Genomic DNA, 20746 nt, shown 5'->3' on the forward strand with positions numbered 1-20746 from the left:
TTCTGTGCCCTAATTCCAAATTGGAGTAGATGTTTTTGTGAGTCTTAGATGAATTAAACAAAAGGTGACCATGAACTGTAAAGCTTAAGTCTTCCTCTTAAAAGAAATAAATTGCTTTGGGCATTTTTCACCAGAAATTTTCTGAATTATAAAAAATTTAGAATGAGGATTCCCCTATAGAAGGCATTTTGAAGGGAGTGGAATGGCAGTAAGCACTCAGGGCATAGCTTTCATAACAGTAAGCACACAAAAATAGGGGGATGATTATAAATCCTCTGTCAAAAGAGGCAAATCCCAAAATTCTGCTGCAGGGAACTTTCCACTGGAAGAATGCAGCCAAAGCATCCAGTAATCTGCTGTTAGAACCTTTTTATCTGAGACTGTGAATAAATTATCTTTTGGGCTCCTCACTATTCAGGAAAGGGAAGGTTTTTATGGAGTCAGGAGAAAAATTATGCAGGTAAACTCTATTATGACTCATTAAAGAACGGGAAAGGGAAAAAGAGAAAGGAAGAGGGAGCCAGAGCTAGAAAAGGGAGAAAAAATAGAGTGGGAGGAGAGAGAAAGAGAAAAATCAATATTACACTAAGTGCTTGGGAGAGTACACTATAAGAGAGATGTGTTCCCTGCCCACAAGGAGCTTACATTTCAAGGGCTTGGTACAGTGTAGTACTGTGTGCAATAAATACATAGTATTTATTTAATGAATTTCAGAGACAGAGACAGAGAGAAAGAAAGAGCAGAAGAGAGAGAAAGAGAACAAAACAACAAAGAAAATCGGTGAAAGCCTGTTGGTTATCTCTACCGCTTGTGGTGGAGATTTCATGGGCATAATCATGTCATTAAAAGCCGGAGCAGAGATTAAGCAGAGTGACCCTTTGATGCCTGAACAAACAATAACGCAACCCCATCTCCAGTTAAATCCAAAGCCGGAGTTCATCAGAAGTGGACTGACTAGCAGAATGGTCAATACCCTGTGCAAAGAGAAAAGACAAACAGTCATGCAGAAATCAAACCTTGTTTCTGAGGCCATTCAATCATTAAGGCATCGCATTAAATTTACTCAAATAATTGCCCATTTTGGGGGTAACGTTAAAACAGGGGTGGGGCTACTAAGCAGGGTTACATTTTTGAAATAAGTCTAAGCAATTAGGAGGGCAGGAGGAAAAAGGAAAGAGGAAAGGAGGGGAGAAGGAAAAAGTAAGAGGGCACTTGAAACTGAAGTTTCTTATTTCCACTGCACTCTTCCCGTGTGCTTAAAATATGCACTTAGTGAACTGACCTTTCCTTCCCTTTTTTTCCTCTCCCCTCCCTCCCAGCTTGTCTTTTCAGAAAAGAAACCCTCCTCCCCGAGACTCGAGCTAGGTTATTGCATTCTGACTCTTCTCTTCCCAGCTGGAGTGTGTCCGGAATGGAAAATAATTATTTGCTCCTCAAAAATCGGGGCGGGAAAATTATGCAACTGAGCCAATTAAGAGATGAATATATCACCTTTAAACACTGCAATCACGGTGTTGGAATGAACAACAAAATTCCAACTGGCAAGTCTAAACTCGGATAAGAGTCACGATGGATCGGAATTGACCCAATTTTGCCCACGATTCTCCAATGTTGGTACCCAGTAACTATTTTGGAGTCCCAGAACCATCATTTTTCTGAATCTCAATAAAGAAGTTGGGCTTCAGAGAGCAGACATGACCAAACAGGCAGGAAAAAGGCTTAATAAAAAAATAAACAGAGTCCTCAGACTGGGAGCCTCATGAGGGACAGAGAATGGTATGACTTGATTATCATGTACCTACCCCAGTGTTTAGAACAATGCTTGGCACATAGTAAGCATCTAGCACAGAAATTATTAAACAGGCACCTAATTTTTCTTGGTGTGTCAAAGAATCAAAGCTCAACTTCTCTGCGAGTAGTCTACACATCCCATGGTAGCACGTGGCTGACATTGGTAATATTAATTGTTGTGGCATTTGTTAAAAACTTACTATGTGCCAGGCAGTGAACTAAATGCTGGGGTAAGCACAGGATAATCAGGTTGGACACAGTCCCTATTCTACCTGGGGTTCACAGTCTAAGTAGGAGGGAGAACAGGTAATGAATCCCCATTTTACTGATGAGGAAACTGAGGCACTGAAAAGTTAAGTGATGTGCCCAAGGTCACACAGAACGCAAGTAGCAGAGATGGGATTAGAATCCAGATCTTCTTACTTCCAGGACAGAGCTCCCTCAACTAGGCTAGACTACTTCCTAACTGACTGAATGCATTTTCCATCAACCAGTAGAAGACCCTGAGCCTTCGTGACTAAGAGCTTTTCATTAGTTCATCTTTTGAAAACAGCAGAACTGATGATGGCTCCTTAATTATGCAAGCTAAAGGTGTCTACTTGGAAGAACCATAGTTCTCAGAGAGTTGCTTGCTTTCTTCAGTTGAGAAAGTTTACAAATTCCTGTAAATGCTGAGAAATTAAACCAGTTGAGAACTGTGAAGCAAGCAACTTAAAAAGCCTTGGCAGAGATCTTAGCTCTGCTTAAACAAATAAGCAGGCCTGTATTTAGGTCAAGCTAATTGGCCAGGCAGTGTAGTAGAATCGGTCTCTTAAACACAAACTTTCGAGTGACTATTTTTAGCAGAAAAGACTATCGGCTCATTTTAACAGGTTCTTCCCCTCATTTGTTTTCCATGCCTGCTTGGCTCTCACACTTTCTGCCTGTCCGCACTAATTGAGTGTACAACTTGCAGTCATAAGAGATAATAAGCCTTCCCGATAAGTCTTTTTTTTTTCTTGGTACTGTGGGATTTCTCTTTAAACTGGAGAAACAAAAGTTTACAAATGAGTCTGCATACAAGTCAGATGATTTACCTTACAAGGCTCAAGATAAAATACGTGAGTATGGTGAAAAATCCAGAATGAAATTTCAAATAGCTCAGATCTTCGCATCCGAGAATTATGCCAATAATAGAGCAGATAAAAGCTTGGCACAAAAATGTCAAAAGTATCAAGAACCTATGGAGAAAGGTAATCATGCTTTACAAACACACTACTGATTCTGAGTTTCTCTTTGGAATTTCCAAATTCTCCATTTTGGGCCCTTCCCCTCCTCTGAAGACTATTCTACCTGCACACAAAAGGATCTGGAGCTGAAAATCCAAAACTACTTCCCCAACTTCGTAGGTGCCAAGTTGGGTGAGACTCAGGAGGGGAGAGGGCAGGGAGCTCTGCCATACCCTCGTCCCCCTGCCCCACCCGGGGAGAGTGCCAACTAGTCCCTAAAGCCTGGCAGGGGCCCAGAGAGTCCTAGAGAAGAATCCTCAGTCAAGTCTTGGAACAAGGTTGAGCCAGGCCTTAGAGCCTTGCAGGAACAAGGTAAAGCCCCCAGCTTACCTTAACTCCCATTCTCTTCTAGACACCCTCCAATCTGGCTTCCGTCCCCTCCACTCTACCGAGACTGCTCTCTCTAAGGTCACCCATGACCTCCTTCTTGCCAAATCCAATGGCTCCTACTTCATTCTGATCCTCCTTGACCTCTCTGCTGCCTTTGACACTGTCGACCATCCCCTCCTCCTCCATACCTTATCTCACCTTGGCTTCACGGACTCTGTCCTCTCCCGGTTCTCCTCTTACCTCTCTGGCCAGTCATTCTCGGTCTCCTTCACTGGCGCCTCCTCCCCCTCCCATCCTTTAACTGTTGGAGTTCCTCAAGGGTCAGTTCTTGGCCCTCTTCTGTTCTCCATTTACACTCACTCCCTCGGTAAACTCATTCGCTCTCACGGCTTTGACTACCATCTCTATGTAGATGACACGCAGATCTACATCTCCGCCCCGTCCTCTCCCCCTCCCTTCAGGCTCGCATCTCCTCCTGCCTCCGGGACGTCTCCACCTGGATGTCGGCCCGCCACCTAAAACTCAACATGAGCAAGATTGAGCTCCTCATCTTTCCTCCCAAACCCGATCCTCTCCCAGACTTCTCTATCACCGTGGATGGCACGACCATCCTTCCCGTCTCTCAGGCCCGCAATCTCGGTGTCATCCTTGACTCGTCTCTCTCGTTCACCCCACACATCCTATCCGTTACCAAGACCTGCCGGTTTCACCTTTACAATATTGCCAAGATCCGCCCTTTCCTCTCCACCCAAACGGCTACCTTACCGCTACGGGCTCTCGTTACATCCCAGCTAGACTACTGTGTCAGCCTTCTCTCTGACCTCCCTTCCTCCTCTCTCGCCCCGCTCCGGTCTATTCTTCACTCCGCTGCGGCCGGCTCATCTTCCTGCAGAAACGATCTGGGCATGTCACTCCCCTTCTTAAACAACTCCAGTGGTTGCCTATCAACCTCCGCTCCAAACAAAAACTCCTCACTCTAGGCTTCAAGGCTCTACATCACCTTGCCCCTTCCTACCTCTCCTCCCTTCTCTCTTTCTACCGCCCACCCCGCACGCTCCGCTCCTCCATCGCCCACCTCCTCACCGTCCCTCGGTCTTGCCTATGCCGCCGTCGACCCCCGGGCCACGTCCTCCCACGGTCCTGGAACGCCCTCCCTCCTCACCTCCGCCAAACTGATTCTCTTCCCCTCTTCAAAACCCTACTTAAAACCCACCTCCTCCAAGAGGCCTTCCCAGACTGAGCTCCTCTTCTCCCTCTACTCCCTCTACCACCCCCCCTTCACCTCTCCGCAGCTAAACCCTCTTTTCCCCCTTTCCCTCTGCTCTTCCCCCTCTCCCTTCCCATCCCCTCAGCACTGTACTCGTCCACTCAACTGTATATATTTCCATTACCCTATTTATTTTGTTAATGAATTGTACATTGCCTTGATTCTATTTAGTTGCCATTGTTTTTACGAGATGTTCTTCCCCTTGACTCTATTGCCATTGTTCTCATCTGTCCGTCTCCCCCGATTAGACTGTAAGCCCGTCAAACGGCAGGGACTGTCTCTATCTGTTGCCGACTTGTTCATTCCAAGTGCTTAGTACAGTGCTCTGCACATAGTAAGCGCTCAATAAATACTATTGAATTGCATTGAAGCTTGGCATCCCCCTCCCCTGCAGGCCAGCTCCAAAGACAAACCAAAAATGGAACTGCTTTCCTGTGGCTCCGTTTTTAGGTCCCCCCCATGTAACAGACAAGGAGCAGGGCAAGGTAGCCCATGCAGCCCAACCTATCCCAAAGATTATCGAGTGATCGCCCTCATCGAGCGATTGCCCCCTTTGCAGGCTACTCCCAGCCCAAGTTGGTGGTCGAGGATCCTTTTTAACTCCAATATTAGTTGGTTTGCTCCTCCACAGGAGTGACAACATCAGGAGAGAAGGGTGAGGCCTCTCCCACTTCAACTATGGAAGTGCACCTCTGATCAGCTATGCTTGCTCTGAGCTCAGGAAGAACCTGTGGGACCCACAGAACTCGAAGGCCCAGGCCTCGGGCGGGTGAGCAGAGAGCCAAACCCAACTGGGCTTTAAGATCAGTTAGAGAAAAATCTTGGCTTAGAACACAGCCTTTCCAAAATGGCTGAGTCTTCCTCACTGAAACGACTTCCAGGTTAGATGAGTGCCTTGCACATATACTGTGGAGAAAATAAAAGGCCAAGGCATTTTCCAGATGAATCCCTGTGTTCATTTTGAATTTCAAGAAAAGCAGCTTGGTTCAATGGCAAACTTTTCCAGGGAGGAGGACTCAAGTCCTATGGTCAGAGACCACACCTATACTCTACCTAATGCACTGATCCATACTTAGTGCACTGTGAATTTCACACTTGTCATGATCAAAAGTATGGATTTAGTCCTGCACATGGAACCTTGCTAAACTCAATACAAAATGAGTTCCACATTTACTGTCACTGCACATCAGTAAACTCACTCTGAGTGGGGAATGTGTGTTTACTGTTATATAGTACTCTCCCAAGTGCTTAGTACAATGCTCTGCACACAGTAAACATTCTATAAATACGATTGACTGACTAGTAAGATACATAAATCATAGTAGTAATTTTTCATTTTATAGATTGATTTTTTTTGATGTGACCTAGAGAAGAGCATAGGATTGAGGATTAGGAGGTCAGGGTTTCATCTCATCTCTGCTACTGGCTTGCTGTGTACTTGAGCACCTCAATTAACTCCATTCTACAGACATGGAAACCAAGACCCAGAAAGGTTAAGATACCAACCCCGGCCCCACCCCACCTCTTAGGTTATGAGTTCCAATGTGGGACAAGGACTGCGTTCGATTTGATGACTTTGTTTCTACCAGAACACTTAGTCCTGTGCGTGGCACCTACTGAGCACTTAAGAAGCACCCAAATTACTATTACTATATGCTCACCTTATAACAATGACATCAATCCCTGGTCTAAAGCTTATGGAATCTAAAAGCAGACCCAGGGTCATGATGGAAACAACTCCTGACATGCCCAACCATTCCGCTACAGAAAGAGAAGAAAAACAAAGAACAAAAACAAAAAAATGAGATCACAAAACTCACCCAAAAGAACACAATTAACCTTTGGGCCTGGTTGGTTATAGACCTACCAACTACAGAGCAAATAAGGGAAAAGTGATGAGAGCTCTGGTCCCAGAATTCACCTGCACCTGGTAACCCCACCTTAGCTACAGTAAGTATGGTTCTCTATTGACCTGGGGGTAGTAAGGGGCACAACTCCACCCTATAAAAGGAACAGAAGATAAAATGGGGGCAGCAGCTTCCCCTTCTATGCTGCCAGAAGAAAAATGAACATTTTCAAAACTGTTCCATTCAGTCTCCCCAAATGAAACCAAAACTGTCAATGGAGAAAATTATTACTAAACTCAGATCAATCTTTGGACTAACACATGAATCAAGAGAACAACAAAAAAAAATCAAAATAAGGGATCTTCAAGCGGCACCCAGGCCAACCAGCTCCCAGTCGCTGCCTGAGTTACGAAGGGAGAGTCGTATTTGCTGCCACCTCAGTATTGACACAGTAACCCACTCTGCAAACATATTGTGCCTAGGGATGTTTGGCCCGCATGAAAAAAATCCTGCCAGTGCAAAATCTACTTTGTAAAACAAACTGAGGGATGAGGAGAAGCCCAGGGTGATCATGAGGCCCAAGAAACTGCTCCAGGCTGCCATCTGGGGGAACCCTGCTCCACTGCCAACTCTCTGCTGGGAGGCTGAGGCCTTAGATCTACAGCTGAGTTTTGGCCATGGAAACCTATAAACCTCAATCCCAGCCCCGCTCCTGAATAACATGACCAGATCAATCCATCTAGCGTTATCCGGGAGGAACACGAACTTCAGGGGATCCACCCCACTCCCTGTCAGGATCCCGCTTTTTTGGCCAGGGCGGTGGGAGAGTCTTGGGGACACACAGTGGTGACACCACAACAGTCGACCAATGGTATTTATTGAGAGCTCACTGGGAGAGCGCAATAGAGGGAGTAGAAGTGACCTCTGCCCACGAGGGGCTGCCAGTCTACAGCAGAGACGTAGAGTGGAGGAACTTCCTCTTCCTCCCCTTGGGCTTCATCTCCCACACCAGCTGCCACCACAATCAAACTAGGCCTCTCCGGGCCATTTCCCAAAGGTACCTGGCAAGGCCAAGGTACCTTGTTTCCGGTTCTGCCAGAAAGTTCACGGTCAGAGCTCGTGTTGCCGCTGAGCGGGCGGTGGCAATGAAGCCAGCCCAAACAGGAGCAGGGGCAGGGCTGAGAAAGGGATCTGGTTTGACGGCACCAACAAAAGCTGGGTAAGTGGCAGGTGTGCATCTTTGGGTCTCTACATGCCACTCTCCGGAGGGCCCTCCCTGACAGATCCTGCCCCCACTCCAGTCTGAGACCCACAGTGCTGGTCAGCATATTCCACAGTCTCATCAGGATCCACCTGATCAGGCCATTGCTGCCATTTTGGTAGGTGGCAGTTAACCGATCAATCAACAGAATTTATTGATCGGAAGCACTGTGGCCTAGAGGATAGAGCCCAGCACTGAGAGTCAGAAAAATCTGGGTTCTAATCCCAGCTCCACCACGTGTCTGCTGCGTGACCTTAGACAAGTCACTTTACTTCTCTGTGCCTCAATTACCTCGTCTGGAAAATGGAGATTAAGACTGTGAGCCCCATGTGGGACATGAACTGTGCCCAACTTAATTAGTTTGTATCTAACCCAGCCCTTAGTACAGTGCTTTGTACATAGTAAGAAACACCATTTAGGACTTACTGTATGCAGAGTACTGTGCTAAGCACTTGGGAGAATACATCGCAGAGTCTGTAAGCCTGTTGTGAGCAGGGAACTTGTCTACCAACTTGCTTATATTGTACTCTCTCAAGCACCTGATAATGCTTTGCACACAGTAAGGGCTCAATAAATATCATTGATAGGGTGATTGATTCATTCATTCAATCATATTTATTGAGTGCTTACTGTGTGCAGAGCACTGTACTAAGCACTTGGAAAGGGGCAGACAATTACTCTGCCCCCAAGGAGCTTACAACTTGTCACTGGGGCAAGTGGCCAAAGGAAGAGCTTCCTGAGAGCAGGATTTGTGTTCTCTAGCTACTGTAATCCAACAATAGTACCTACTGAGTGCTTACTCTGGGAAAAGCACTGTATGAAGTGCTTGGGAGAGTAAAACAAAGTTATCTTACAATCTTGTTTCCAGTCTAAATCATGCTCCCTCAAGAACTTGTGCACAGTGTTCTAGCACATTAGCAGGCACTTAGGAAATACTGCTGATTGAAGAAGAAAGTGAGTGGCCATTAGGACGTGATGAAAGACATCAACACTGTGGAGGTTTTGCCCACGTTTCACCACTGAGAGAGACCCACAATGCACCCCTCCCTTCTTCCTCCATTTTGTAGATCCAGCCAAAAATAAGCCCTAGCAAAGGACACCTTTATTAAGGGATAGAAAGGAATATAGAGAGCTATATAGGGCTTGGTTCAAAAGGGGTAAAAAGAGGGGCCACAGAGAGGAAGAAAAAGAGAGAAATGAAAAAAAGGGTTTATAAAGATGCCCTGACCAAGAGGGAAAAAATGGGTGGTCAAGGTTGATAGGAAGGGAGTACAGTAAGGAAGATGGCAGAAATATTAATCAATCAAAGGTTGCAGAGCACTGTACTAACAGCTTGGGAGAGTACAATATAACCAGGTTGGAAGTCGTGTTTCCTGCTCAAAGCTGGGCTTACAGTCTAGAGGAGAGCAAAAAATAACAGGAAGGGGTGGCAGGAAAGTGGACTGTTGGGAAAGGGAGATAAAAGTGAAAGAGTCATTAATAAGCAATACAGCATTAAGAGATATCATTTCTTTTCCTGACTTACCAACATAGAAGATGAAATATGTCATGGAGAAGCACACATTGACATCAGCCACTGTGTCACTAAAAATGTCAGACAAGAGGTACTGGACGATTTTGGAACACCAAAATCCAAATAGAATGCTTCCAAAAATGTCGTGGCATAAATGTAATAGAATGTGCATCTCTAGAGAAAAAGGAATAAATGAATGGGTGAACAGGACCACTTCCATCTTTATAGGGGATGGGTATTATCTAGCCACACTGGAGTGGAAGCTCTCTTTCTAAACATTTTTCAAAAGCTCTGTAGCAAAGGTGGGAAAATGGGAAAATTGTCATTCCAGGCTCTATCCTGCATAGCTAATTTGAGCTCTGTGCTCCACTTAGAGCCAATGGAAAGAAAGTGTGTGGGCTAGACCCAGCAGATACCAAAAAGGAAAGGATCACCCAGTGACGCATTGACTGGTACATGCATCCAAAGGAGGCCAGAAATATGATGGGAAGCAGTAAAACCTGAACATCCTAATAATAATAATTGTAGTATTTGTTAAGCGCTTTCTTTGTGCCAAGCACTGTACTGAGCGCTGGGGTAGATACAAGTAAATCAGGTTGGACACAGTCCCTTGTCCCCCACAGGGCTCGCAGTCTTAATCCCCATTTTACAGATGAGGTAACCAAGGCCCAGAGAAGTGAAGTGACTTGCCTAAGGTAACACAGCAGACTTGTGGCAGAGCTGGGATTAGAACCCAGGTCCTTCTGATTCTCAGACCCATGCTCTATCCTCTAAAATATGCTGCTTCTCACTTATCTGAATCCTTCCTTGTCCTGCCCTCCCCATCCTTCCATAGGGGTGACCTTGATTGGGATTACCCTAAACTCAGCACACAGCCGCATGAGGTCTTGGCCCCAAAAGGGAGCAGAGCATTCAGCAAAGCTAGAGAGAATGGCCTCAAGATGATTTTGGGAGACATTCCAAGGAAACAGTTGAAATCAAGCTTCCTGCAGAGGGGTTTAGAGCCAGAATGCCTTGCAAGTACAAAATAAATAGGAAAATCAAACGGTCCTACCTTTTGGAACAGGGCTCTGAAGTTCCATAGTTTTGAGAATCCCAAGTATAACTGAGGCAATCCCATAGCTGGCCAACGCCTCTCCTCTAATGAGATCGATTAACATTTTGGGAACTCCTAAAAAGAAGAACCTATATGGGTTAAAATGAATTACAAAGCAGTCATTTCCATAATTGGGATTGTCTCTGTTGTCCAACTGTACTTTCCAAGCACTTTGTACAATGCTCTGCACACAATAAGCACTCAATAAATACAATTTAATGAATGAATGAATAATTTGCACAGGGCCAGGGAAAGTTGTAAGGAACAGGCTAGAAAACAGGACAGAAATCAGGGCAATGAAAGGACATAGAATGAAATGGAGCCCGCTGAAGGAAACCCCTAAAAAAACAAAATCTCTCTATTTCTGAGCAAGACTTCTTTTCACCTCCAAGTCAGTCCCTTAGGGGGTTCACCATAAACATGTCTCATTTCATTCTAATCAAAGCTAATTTTATAAATGAGGGTCCAATATCATGTGAATATCATCAAGAGAAGCAGTGTGGCTTAGTGGAAAGAGCACGGGCTTGGGAGTCAGAGGTCGTGAATTCTAATCTCGGCTCTGCCATTTGTCAACTGTGTGACTTTGGGTAAGTCATTTAACTTCTCTGTGCCTCAGTGACCTCATCTGTAAAATGGGGATTAAGACTGTGAGCCCCACGTAGTACAACCTGATTACCTTGTGAATCTACCCCAGTGCTTAGAACAGTGCTTGGCAAATAGTAAGCGCTTAACAAATACATTATTATTATTATTATGTGACTAATGTCATTGGTCACATAATACATTTAAAGTCCAGGTACCAAATGAACCCTATTTCTCTCACCAATCAAATTTTCAAAGGAATTGGAAATCACTCATTGCCTATTGTTATTAAAATGCATTCATAAAGATTTTTCTACAAGTGACTAAAACATGCTGCTTGTTTTTATATTCTGCAATAAAATATTTTAAACACCAGTATCTCTGTGTTTATCTGTATTGCTATACACATCTATTTGCTTAAGGCAATTGTATAACATAATTTTGCAAGCATAATGCACTGTTTGAACGAGGTATATTAAGTTTCTCTTAAAAAAAAAACACCCACTTTTTAAAATTATTTTAACCCCAGACTGATTTGTCAATGGTCCCCAAATAATCCGCTCCTAACTTTTTTAATTGGCCTACTCTCATAATTTGGTATCATGTTGGGCCTAGGTTGAAATCATTACATTTGTGCACTGGAAATGCAGATTTCTGACAGTGTGATTGGGTTCTTCTACATTCCTCCTGGTTGTCCAGGATGTTGCCTGACACCTCACCCTTCCCTCACCTGCGTTCTCAAAAAGGGGATTTAAGGAGCACTACTTGAAACATATTTCTTTGGTTCTTTTTGTACTCAGACTGCAATTCTTTTATTGTGCTTTGCATGTGAAGTAATAGACTCTAATCTCACCCCACCCAAATCCAGGAGATTAAACTGCTTCAGGTATGAGGCACTCCTCAGGAAATCCTCCAACAAAGATGGCCCAATCCCAAAAGATCACTTGTTGAGTGCCAGGTCTGAGTCTTTGCCCGTTTTTTTGAAACAACTTACCCCTCTCGGTGCCCCAAGGTGTGCCCTAGGGGACATGGAATTCATGCCTTGTCTACTGGGAAACCAAATTTGGAGTACTAGAGACTATACATGTAAAATAAAAGTCTGTACCTTTGATATCTGAGACAAAGAACGAGGAAATGAAAGCATACCAAGATTTTTCAAGGGCCTCACAGCCAGAAGAGGATCTGTAATGCCAAGAACAACTCCAAACAGTAGACAGGAGCCCAGCTCCCATTTATATTTATTGTATTCCAGGGTAAAATATCCAATTAAAATAAACGTCATGAAAAAGTTACTACATCCAAGCATGGCAACCTGTGAAGTCAATCAATAAGCAAGTTACTTCACTTAGCTCTAGATATTTTCATTGCATTTCATCAGTTCTTAATAACCGGGTATTTATTGGACATTCTGAAGATGTGCAGAGTTAGGAGGGACCTTAAAAGATATTTTATCCTATAATGTACATTATGCACATTAGGTGGGTTTGTTTTTTGGTTTTTTTTAATTGGGAGATCTTTAGTAAGGAAATACTCTTTGGCCAGGGAATGTGTCTGTTCCACACAAATTACCGTAATCAAGTTGAATTCAAATCCTATCCTGACTCTGTTCCCCTCACTCTTCATGGGGAACAACCTAATTCATGGAATCCATAGAGTTTCCTGTATTTAAAATTATGTTTTTGCCTGATAATAATGGTATTTATTAGGTGCTTCCTATGTGCCAAGCAATGAGCTATGTGCTAGGGTAGATACAAAGCAACCAGATTAGACATGAGCCTGTCACACATTGGGCTCACATTCTAAAAGAAAGGGCAGATATCTTATCTCCATTTTACAGAGGAGGAAACTAAGGCTCAGAGAAATTGCATGCCTTGCCCAAAGACACACAGCATGCCCATGAGAGCTGGGACTAGAATCTGGACTTCTGGACTCCCAGTCCCTGGAGCTTTCTACTAATCCACACTGCCCTTTAATTGGGAAATAACTACAAAACTACTACTAGGTCACGTCTACCCCGACCAATGAATAATCTATCCTGTAGTTGTCTCTCTGAGCTGGAGTGCTTTATTTGCTAAACAGTGAACTCTGCACCTTTTGTTTTACCTGACTTAAGAAGCTGACTAAAAATGCTGTCATTCAGAAACAGGAGAAAGAGAATGTGCTCATGTCCCTAGCCTGTTTAGGGAAAATCTTCATCCAATACTACTAATAGTTGTTACTTCTCTGTGCTTTGGTTTCTTCAACTGTAAAATGGGAATTAAATACCTGTTCTTCCTCCCATCTAGACTGTGGTCAACCTGATTATCTTGTACCTATTCCAGGATTTAGGACAATGTTTGGCACATACCAAGCACTTATATACCATTATCACTGCTATTATTATTGTTCTATAGTTTGTCTAGTAACAATAGCATTCATTGTAATACTCCCCCCTCTAGATTGAAAGCTCACTGTGGACAGGGAACATATCTACTAGCTCTGCTATTCTGTACTCTCCCAAGCACTTAGTAAAGTGTTTGGCACAAAGCAAGCACTCAGTAAATATGATTAATTTAATATTTTAATACTTTCCTCTCTGCTGGACATTCCAGAGGAGAAAGCAAATGAACTATGGGATTAAAAAACATTTGGATCATCTGCACTTGTATTTATCCACACCAGCTATTGTGTTAATGACACTAGTAGAAAGCTGCAATTTCTTTTAAAGAAAGCTCTTACCTGCCAGAAGAGTTTCTTGAGTATATAAAAGTCCATATCCATTGCAGCCATAAATATTATTAGTGGAGTGAAGAAATGAAAAAGTGCATAATTATTGGTAGCTAGAATAGGATAAATAACCATAGAAACCTAATAATACAAAACACAAATACAAGGGTACATTAATCTGACACTCTAAGAAATGTGAGATATTTTATTTACTTCTGTTAGTTCCAAATTATCCAATCATCTGCTTGACTTGGCTGTTCAAATACTGCCTGGAGAAACAAGGAGTTGATAAAGCCCTTCCCTATGAGATTCTGAAAAGTACTGACTTATACAATAGGTACCAGGGTCAGTACTGCATTTTTAACAGATGAAGACTGTCTCTGAAGTTTTCTAGGAGCGGCTGAAAATTCTGGGGGCCATTAAATGAATTGAAAACAAAACTTTCATTACCCTTCCAACTGTAAAACAGGTAGGCATACCTAGTGGATGACTTCTTCAAAATTTCAGGCCCTTAGCACTGAAAATTGATTTTTTTCTTAAGAAGCAGTGGTTTCCTTCTCTCCAAAAGGCCTGGGTGTGCCTTCTACCACTCTTAGTTGAAAACCATTGACATTTATGGAGTCCGTACTTACACTTACCACTCCCTGGCTAAGACATCCAAACACTAGTCTTCTAAATTCGTTATAGGCAGGGAAGGTAACTGCTAATTCTGTATTTTACTCTCCCAAGCACTTAGTACGGTGCTCTGCACATAGGAAGTCCTTAAAAAATACCACTGATTAATTGGGTTCAGGGAAAAGCCCCATAATTATTTAATGCTGGCTAGAGAGTTATTCAAGGCCAACTTCTGCTACTTCTTCTTTAAAGCCCAAAAATGCACTGAGTCTATCCTCATGTAATTGTATGCTTTCACTTCCAAAGCACCAACACTGGAAACTTTAAACTGACATGGGGCTGCCTCGGTAACCTCCTATGGCAAAAGATCGTCTTCTGCTCAATTTTTATGGCAAAGGTCAAAAAACCCACAGGTTTTTATCCCCAGCCCTAGGGGTCCTTAATCATAAGGAAATTCTGGACTACACACCCCAAGATGTTAGGGGCAGAGAGCTAGCCAACCATGGATGAATTAATCTTAGCTTGAAAATGAACCTGTGCCAAGCCACACTGCCCTTCATCAGGATCTTTCCCCAAACTGCCAGAGATCTTTATCAGTCTCATCCTTCCTCATCATCACCGTCATATTTGAACACAGTTAATCTTAAGATTATCTAATTCATCCTTGGATGTAGGAAGGGGGGGCATTATTCTCATTTTATTAAAACCGAGGTCTTCCCCGAATAAGCCCGGGCTTCCTCTTCTCCCACTCCTAGCCCTCATTTCCTCTTTTCCCACTCACTTCTGCATCACCTTGATTTGCTCCCTTCATTCACCACCCTCCACCACTACAGCCGCACAGCACTTACATAAATACCTATATTTTATTCATATTAATGTCTGCCCTTCTAGATTGTCAGCTTGTTGTGGGCAGAGAACATGTCTACCAATTCTATTACTGTACTTGCCAAAGCACTTAGTACAGTGCTCTGCACACCGTAAGCATTCAAAAAATACGATTAATCGATTGACTGATTAAACAAACCGATGTAAGCTGCTTCTGATCATAATCTTCAGGACAGGAACTGAGTCAAGAATGGAGGGGAGGGAGATCCCCAGATTCCTGACCAGAGCCCTAGTAAAGCATGCTGCCTCCTGTGTCAATAGGCCTCGCTCCCACCCCAGAACCCAACATCTTTAGCAACGTTTTTGATATCAGGTTTTCAGAATTTTAAAGAGAATCTTCATGCACAGGTTATTGTACATGTTCTGGCTGGGAGTGGGTGGCAAGTGGGGGAGTCCATGCTTTTGCTCTCTAATCCAACATCAGTGGTTTCTTAATTTATAATATAAATTACTCCTACCTACACTTATGAGCCCTATGCGGGAGAGGGACTGTGTCCAACCTGATAACCTTGTATCTACTCCAGCACTTAAAACAGTGCTTAGCACAGAGTAAGCACTTAAATACCATCATTATTATGAAATTACCTCTTTATATTGGCGGCCTACTTGTCCTACGATAAATCCAAATATGAGAAGAACTGCCAAGATAGGCACACGGGTGTGCTTTAAAAAAGCTCTTAACAGGCCTGGGTGGAAATGAACAGAAAGGAAAAACCAAGTTCAAACGTTATATTTGCAAAAATATCCTACCCTCAAGTCATCTCCTTCATCATTCTCTGCAGCTCACCTCCCATTTCTTGGATTGACCACTGGGGTGGCCTCCATTGGTACTGACTCAGAAAGTCAATTCTTAGCTCAGGGACCATAGAGAAGCAGCATGGCTCAGTGTGGAAAGAGGATGGGCTGGGGAGTCAGAGGTCATGGGTTCAAATCCTGGCTTTGCCACTTGTCAGCTGTGTGACTCTGGGCAAGTCACTTCACTTCTCTGGGCCTCAGTTATCTCATCTGTAAATGGGCAATTAAGACTGTGAGCCCCCCTTGGGACAACCTGATCATCTTGTATCCTCCCCAGAGCTTAGAACAGTGCTTTGCACATAGTAAGCACTTAACAAATGCCATCATTATTATTACCAATGGGGGGGACCAGCTGATACCAGGGAGGTTCCCCCCTCGGGTCTTGGCAGTGGCTCTCTAACAGTCTAGCAACATATTGGCTACCCCCTGCAGATATCCACCTTCCAGACATCAAAACCTCAGACACCAGGCTCTGGGTTCTGCAATTCTATGATGAGTTTGTTGTTGGCTGGGAATGTGTCTGTTTATTGCTATATTGTACTCTCCCAAGCGCTTAGTACGGTGCTCTGCACATAGTAAGTGCTCAATAAACATTACTGATTGAATTTTGGTGGCTTTCTGGCCTAACAGCTCTCTCAATTCTGACCCTACCTAATTCTCACCACTCCAAAAATCCACTCCCTCACTTGGTCCCCATGCTCAAATACGAAGTTAACATCTCTGTCTACTTGTAGTTGCACCTACCTGCAACAGCAATGATGGACAGCATTAGCAGCAACACATGTGACTCTTCAGGGACTTTAATATATCTCCCACAGATTAATTTATAAGAGTTTGATTCCTTTAAGATGCCTTTCATTTTTTGCTCTGATGTCTTCAATCCCATCATAAAGTCTACTGATTTCACCCACTTAAGTCTTAATTACCACTGTCCTGCATATATCAAAAGGAAAATGAGGCCATCTAGAAGAGTTGGAAAATTAGCACATTCATACTAAGTGCATCCCTTCTTCTTCCTAACTCCTTAAGGTAGGAATGTGCCCTGTAGGACCTACATGGTCCTAAAATACCCGGTTATGCCACTTGTCTGCTGTGTGACCATGGTCAAGTCCCTCATCTTCTCTGTGCCTCAGTTACTCACTTGTAAAATGGGGATTAAGACTGTGAGCCCTATGTGAGACACGGACTGTGTCCAACCCAGTTACTTTGTATCTATCCCAGAGCTTAGTTTAGTTCCTGGCACACAGTAAGTGCTTAACAAATATCACTATTATTACTATTGAAATACTCGATCATTTTTAGATACACCAGCTCCCCTGTGGAACTCTGGAAAATCACCTATCTGGGCTATAGTAACCCTTTAAAAATGGCTCGAGTCCAATTCACCATGACTTTGCAACCTCTGGTCATCTCAGCTTTCTCTCAAATAATTTTGCCGTTCCGACTGCCCACCTAGCCCCTCATCCCTCTAATAACACAGATCAATCTTCTTTTTCATCCCCATCAATACCACCTTCCGATTTATTCCATCACCTGTATCGCTCTCCAACTCCAAGCTACTTCAGAAAGAAAGATGGGACCCAGTTAATAACAAGGGGAGGACAGCCTCATCTCCCCATCAGTTTGTCGTAGGTGATGCCCACCAACTGACAAGTTCTTCTGGGATTGCCCTTGCCCAGTCCTCATTGGCTCTTGCCTTCAGGGCTCACATCTGATTGGTAGTTCAAACTCCCAACTCAAAACAACCTCAGCACACCTCCTCTTCATAATTCTCTTTCTCATAGTTTTTTTATGGCATTTGTTAAGCACTTACCCTGAGTCAAACACTGTTCTAAGCAATGGGGTAGACGTGAGTTAATTAGGTTGGATAATAATAACAATATTTGTATTTGTTAAGCACTTACTATGTGCAGAGCACTGTTCTAAGCCCTGGGTTAAATACAGGGTAATTACATAGTCCCATGTGAGGCTCACAGTCTTAATCCCCATTTTACAGATGAGGTAACTGAGGCACAGAGAAGTTAAGTGACTTGCCCACAGTCACACAGCTATGTGGTGGAGCAAGGATTCGAACACATGACCTCTGACTCCCAAGCCCATGCTCTTTCCACTGAGCCATGCTGCTTCTCTGATAAAGTCCTTGCCCCAGTGCTTGGCACAAAGTAGGCACATAACAAATATCATCATCATTATTATTATTATGGGGCTCACAGTCTAAATAGAAGGGAGAACAGGAGACCTGACACATAGAGAGGTTAAGTGACTTGTTCAAGGTCACAGAACAAGCAATTGGCAGAGCCAGGATTAGAACCGAACAGAAGTGGCATGGCCTAGTAGAGAGAGCACAGGGCTGGGAGTCAGAAGGACCTGGGTTCTAATCCTGGCTCTACCCCTTATCACCTGTGTGACCTTGGGCAATTCACTTCACTATGCCTTAGTTACTTGATCTGTAAAACGGGGATTAAGACTGCGAGTCCTATGTGGGACAGGGACTGCATCCAACCTGATTAACTTGTATCTACTCCAGCACTTAATACAGCGTCTAGCACTTAGTAAACGCTTAACGAATACAATTAAAAAAAAACCAAAACAGGTCTTCTGACTCCCAAGCCCATGCTCTTTCCACTAGTGCTTCCTCACCACTTCTTTCCCCCACTCATTCTTTCTCATTCTCTCTCTCACATACACATATATATCACCTTCCCTGTGTTAACAGCACCCTGATTCTCCAAGAAGCAAACTTTTGGCAATAACTCACTTTGCGGGGGCAGAATTTCTGTGCCTTTTGCCTTGGAAAAAGAGTAGGCTGGCAACCTCCAGTTCACCCTCAAAGAAAGCCTCTCCAGTGCCAGGGGGCTTCCACCAACTTCACTTGGCTTCAGATCTTCCCCATGTCTTCTGCCACCAGTAAAACACCTTAGTCAATCACCTTCCCCACTCTCCAGGACTAGAGATTTTTCCCAGAGTGAGGGAAGTGTCCAAACCTCCTGTTGCCCCCATTGCCAAGTGGTCCATTATTTACCAATGGTGTCAGGTTTTCAATTTTAGATTCTAATAATAATAATAATGTTGGTATTTGTTAAGCACTTACTATGTGCCGAGCACTGTTCTAAGCGCTGGGGTAGACACAGGGGAATCAGGTTGTCCCACGTGGGGCTCACACTCTTAATCCCCATTTTACAGATGAGGTAACTGAGGCACCGAGAAGTTAAGTGACTTGCCCAAAGTCACACAGCTGACAAGTGGTAGAGCCGGGGTTCGAACCCATGACCTCTGACTCCAAAGCCCGCGCTCTTTCCAGTGAGCCACGCTGCTTCTCATACACTTATACCAAAATGCTTGCACAAAATTTTGCACTAAATTCTTATACAAGTGAGCTTGTGATTATGAAATGAGATGACAGAAAAAAAATTAAATTCACGCAAATAATTCCAACGTTTTTTATGAAATCTGTTAAGCACTTACCATGTGCCACGCATTGTACTAAGCGCTGGGATACATATGTTAGTCAGGTTAGACACAGTCCCTGTACCACATAGGGCTCACAGTCTTAATCCCCATTGCCCAGATGAGGTAACTAAGGCACTGAGAAGTGAAATGACTCACTCAAGGTCACACAGCAGCCAAGGGGCAGAGCAGGGATTAGAACCCCTGTCCTTCTGATTCCTAGACCCATGCTCTATCCACTAAGCCTCTCTGCTTCTCTGCTTCGCAAATCTTTTAACCAGAACAGTTGTCATAACTGCCTGGCTTGTTTCATTTAAAAATCATGTTGCATATATTGAGGGTTGGTTACACAATCAGTATTTCATTTAAAATAAACCATTAAAACATTTCTAACCGGTCAGTTTAGAGCTCAATATTTCTTTACAAAGGCAGTAATTACAAGTTTGCACAGTTATACTGCTGTTCATCTACAAGCTCCAATACACGTTGGGCACTCGTCCACACACCATAAATCTGATTAGCAGCCCCCATAAACCCAACTCACCAGAACATGAAGTAGCCTAGCCTGCGGCAAAGGTTTAGGTAATGGGTTTAAAGAGAAGGCTTTCAAACGCATTTCCGTCACAGATGATAACAAGGTGTCCCTTTCCTGAGATGAATGAAGCCAGTGGATAGAAACCCACTACAAAGACAGGCATAAACTCCCAGAATATATCTTTTGATCAGGGCTCCTCCTGTAACCTAATGAATATTCTTCCGTTCATTAATCCCTCATGTCACCACACCCTAGGTCATAATGGTCCTTGTCCCTTGTGAGAATAGTAAGTGATTAAGGGGTATTATGTGAAAGGCCTGGGGCTGATTAGGGTTTCAGAAGCCTTTGGTTTTGTATGTTTTGACATAATCTAAAAGGGCAGTGCTACAGTCAAAGTGACCTAAAACGTGAAGTTTTTGTCCACGTTCCCGACGACCACATCGGCCCACTTCTTTATGAATCACAAAACTACCACCTGCAGTCTCTTAACTGGCCTTAGTTCTCTTTACTCCACGTGCTGATCCACGGATTAGCTTTGTTGATTAAAGGCACCCTAAATCCACTTTTTGTGATTTTTTGCAATACCTTTCTTCCTGCAGTTTAACTGTGTAGCTCTATCAAACCTGTAATTATCAAATGTGGCATATTCTATATAAACCCTGTTAGACATTCACATCCATTTCAATTAAACATAAATGAACTAACTCCTCTTCCTTTCTACTTGCGACCAAGCATTCTCAAGCATGAATTTAAAATTAAACCTTCGCACACTAAAGTTCGATCACTAATTACATAGTCAGCTAATATA

General features: G+C 43.6%; 1 protein-coding gene across 6 annotated transcripts in view; it reads right to left on the minus strand.

The window, feature by feature from the left end:
- SLC9C2 (solute carrier family 9 member C2 (putative)) overlaps positions 1-20038 on the minus strand; it is a 44103-nt gene extending 24065 nt beyond the window's left edge. For 2 of the 6 annotated variants that reach the window (XM_029080177.2, XM_029080175.2), the window contains exons 1-10: positions 17490-17621; positions 16701-16889; positions 15747-15847; positions 13674-13802; positions 12102-12267; positions 10332-10448; positions 9290-9451; positions 6318-6417; positions 2868-3011; positions 806-974 (exon numbers count right to left, since the gene is read on the minus strand). In XM_029080177.2, coding sequence (XP_028936010.1) covers positions 806-974; positions 2868-3011; positions 6318-6417; positions 9290-9451; positions 10332-10448; positions 12102-12267; positions 13674-13802; positions 15747-15847; positions 16701-16845 — 1233 coding nt within the window. In that variant the 5' untranslated portion in view covers positions 16846-16889; positions 17490-17621. Of the gene's footprint in view, positions 1-805; positions 975-2867; positions 3012-6317; positions 6418-9289; positions 9452-10331; positions 10449-12101; positions 12268-13673; positions 13803-15746; positions 15848-16700; positions 16890-17489; positions 17622-19947 lie in introns of those variants that run through there. The other 4 variants (XM_029080173.2, XM_029080174.2, XM_007668896.4 and 1 more) reach the window with 4 other exon arrangements.
- Positions 20039-20746: the final 708 nt, after the last annotated feature.

This window comes from Ornithorhynchus anatinus, chromosome 16, assembly GCF_004115215.2.
Source record: "Ornithorhynchus anatinus isolate Pmale09 chromosome 16, mOrnAna1.pri.v4, whole genome shotgun sequence".
In the NCBI taxonomy this organism is placed as follows: domain Eukaryota; kingdom Metazoa; phylum Chordata; class Mammalia; order Monotremata; family Ornithorhynchidae; genus Ornithorhynchus; species Ornithorhynchus anatinus.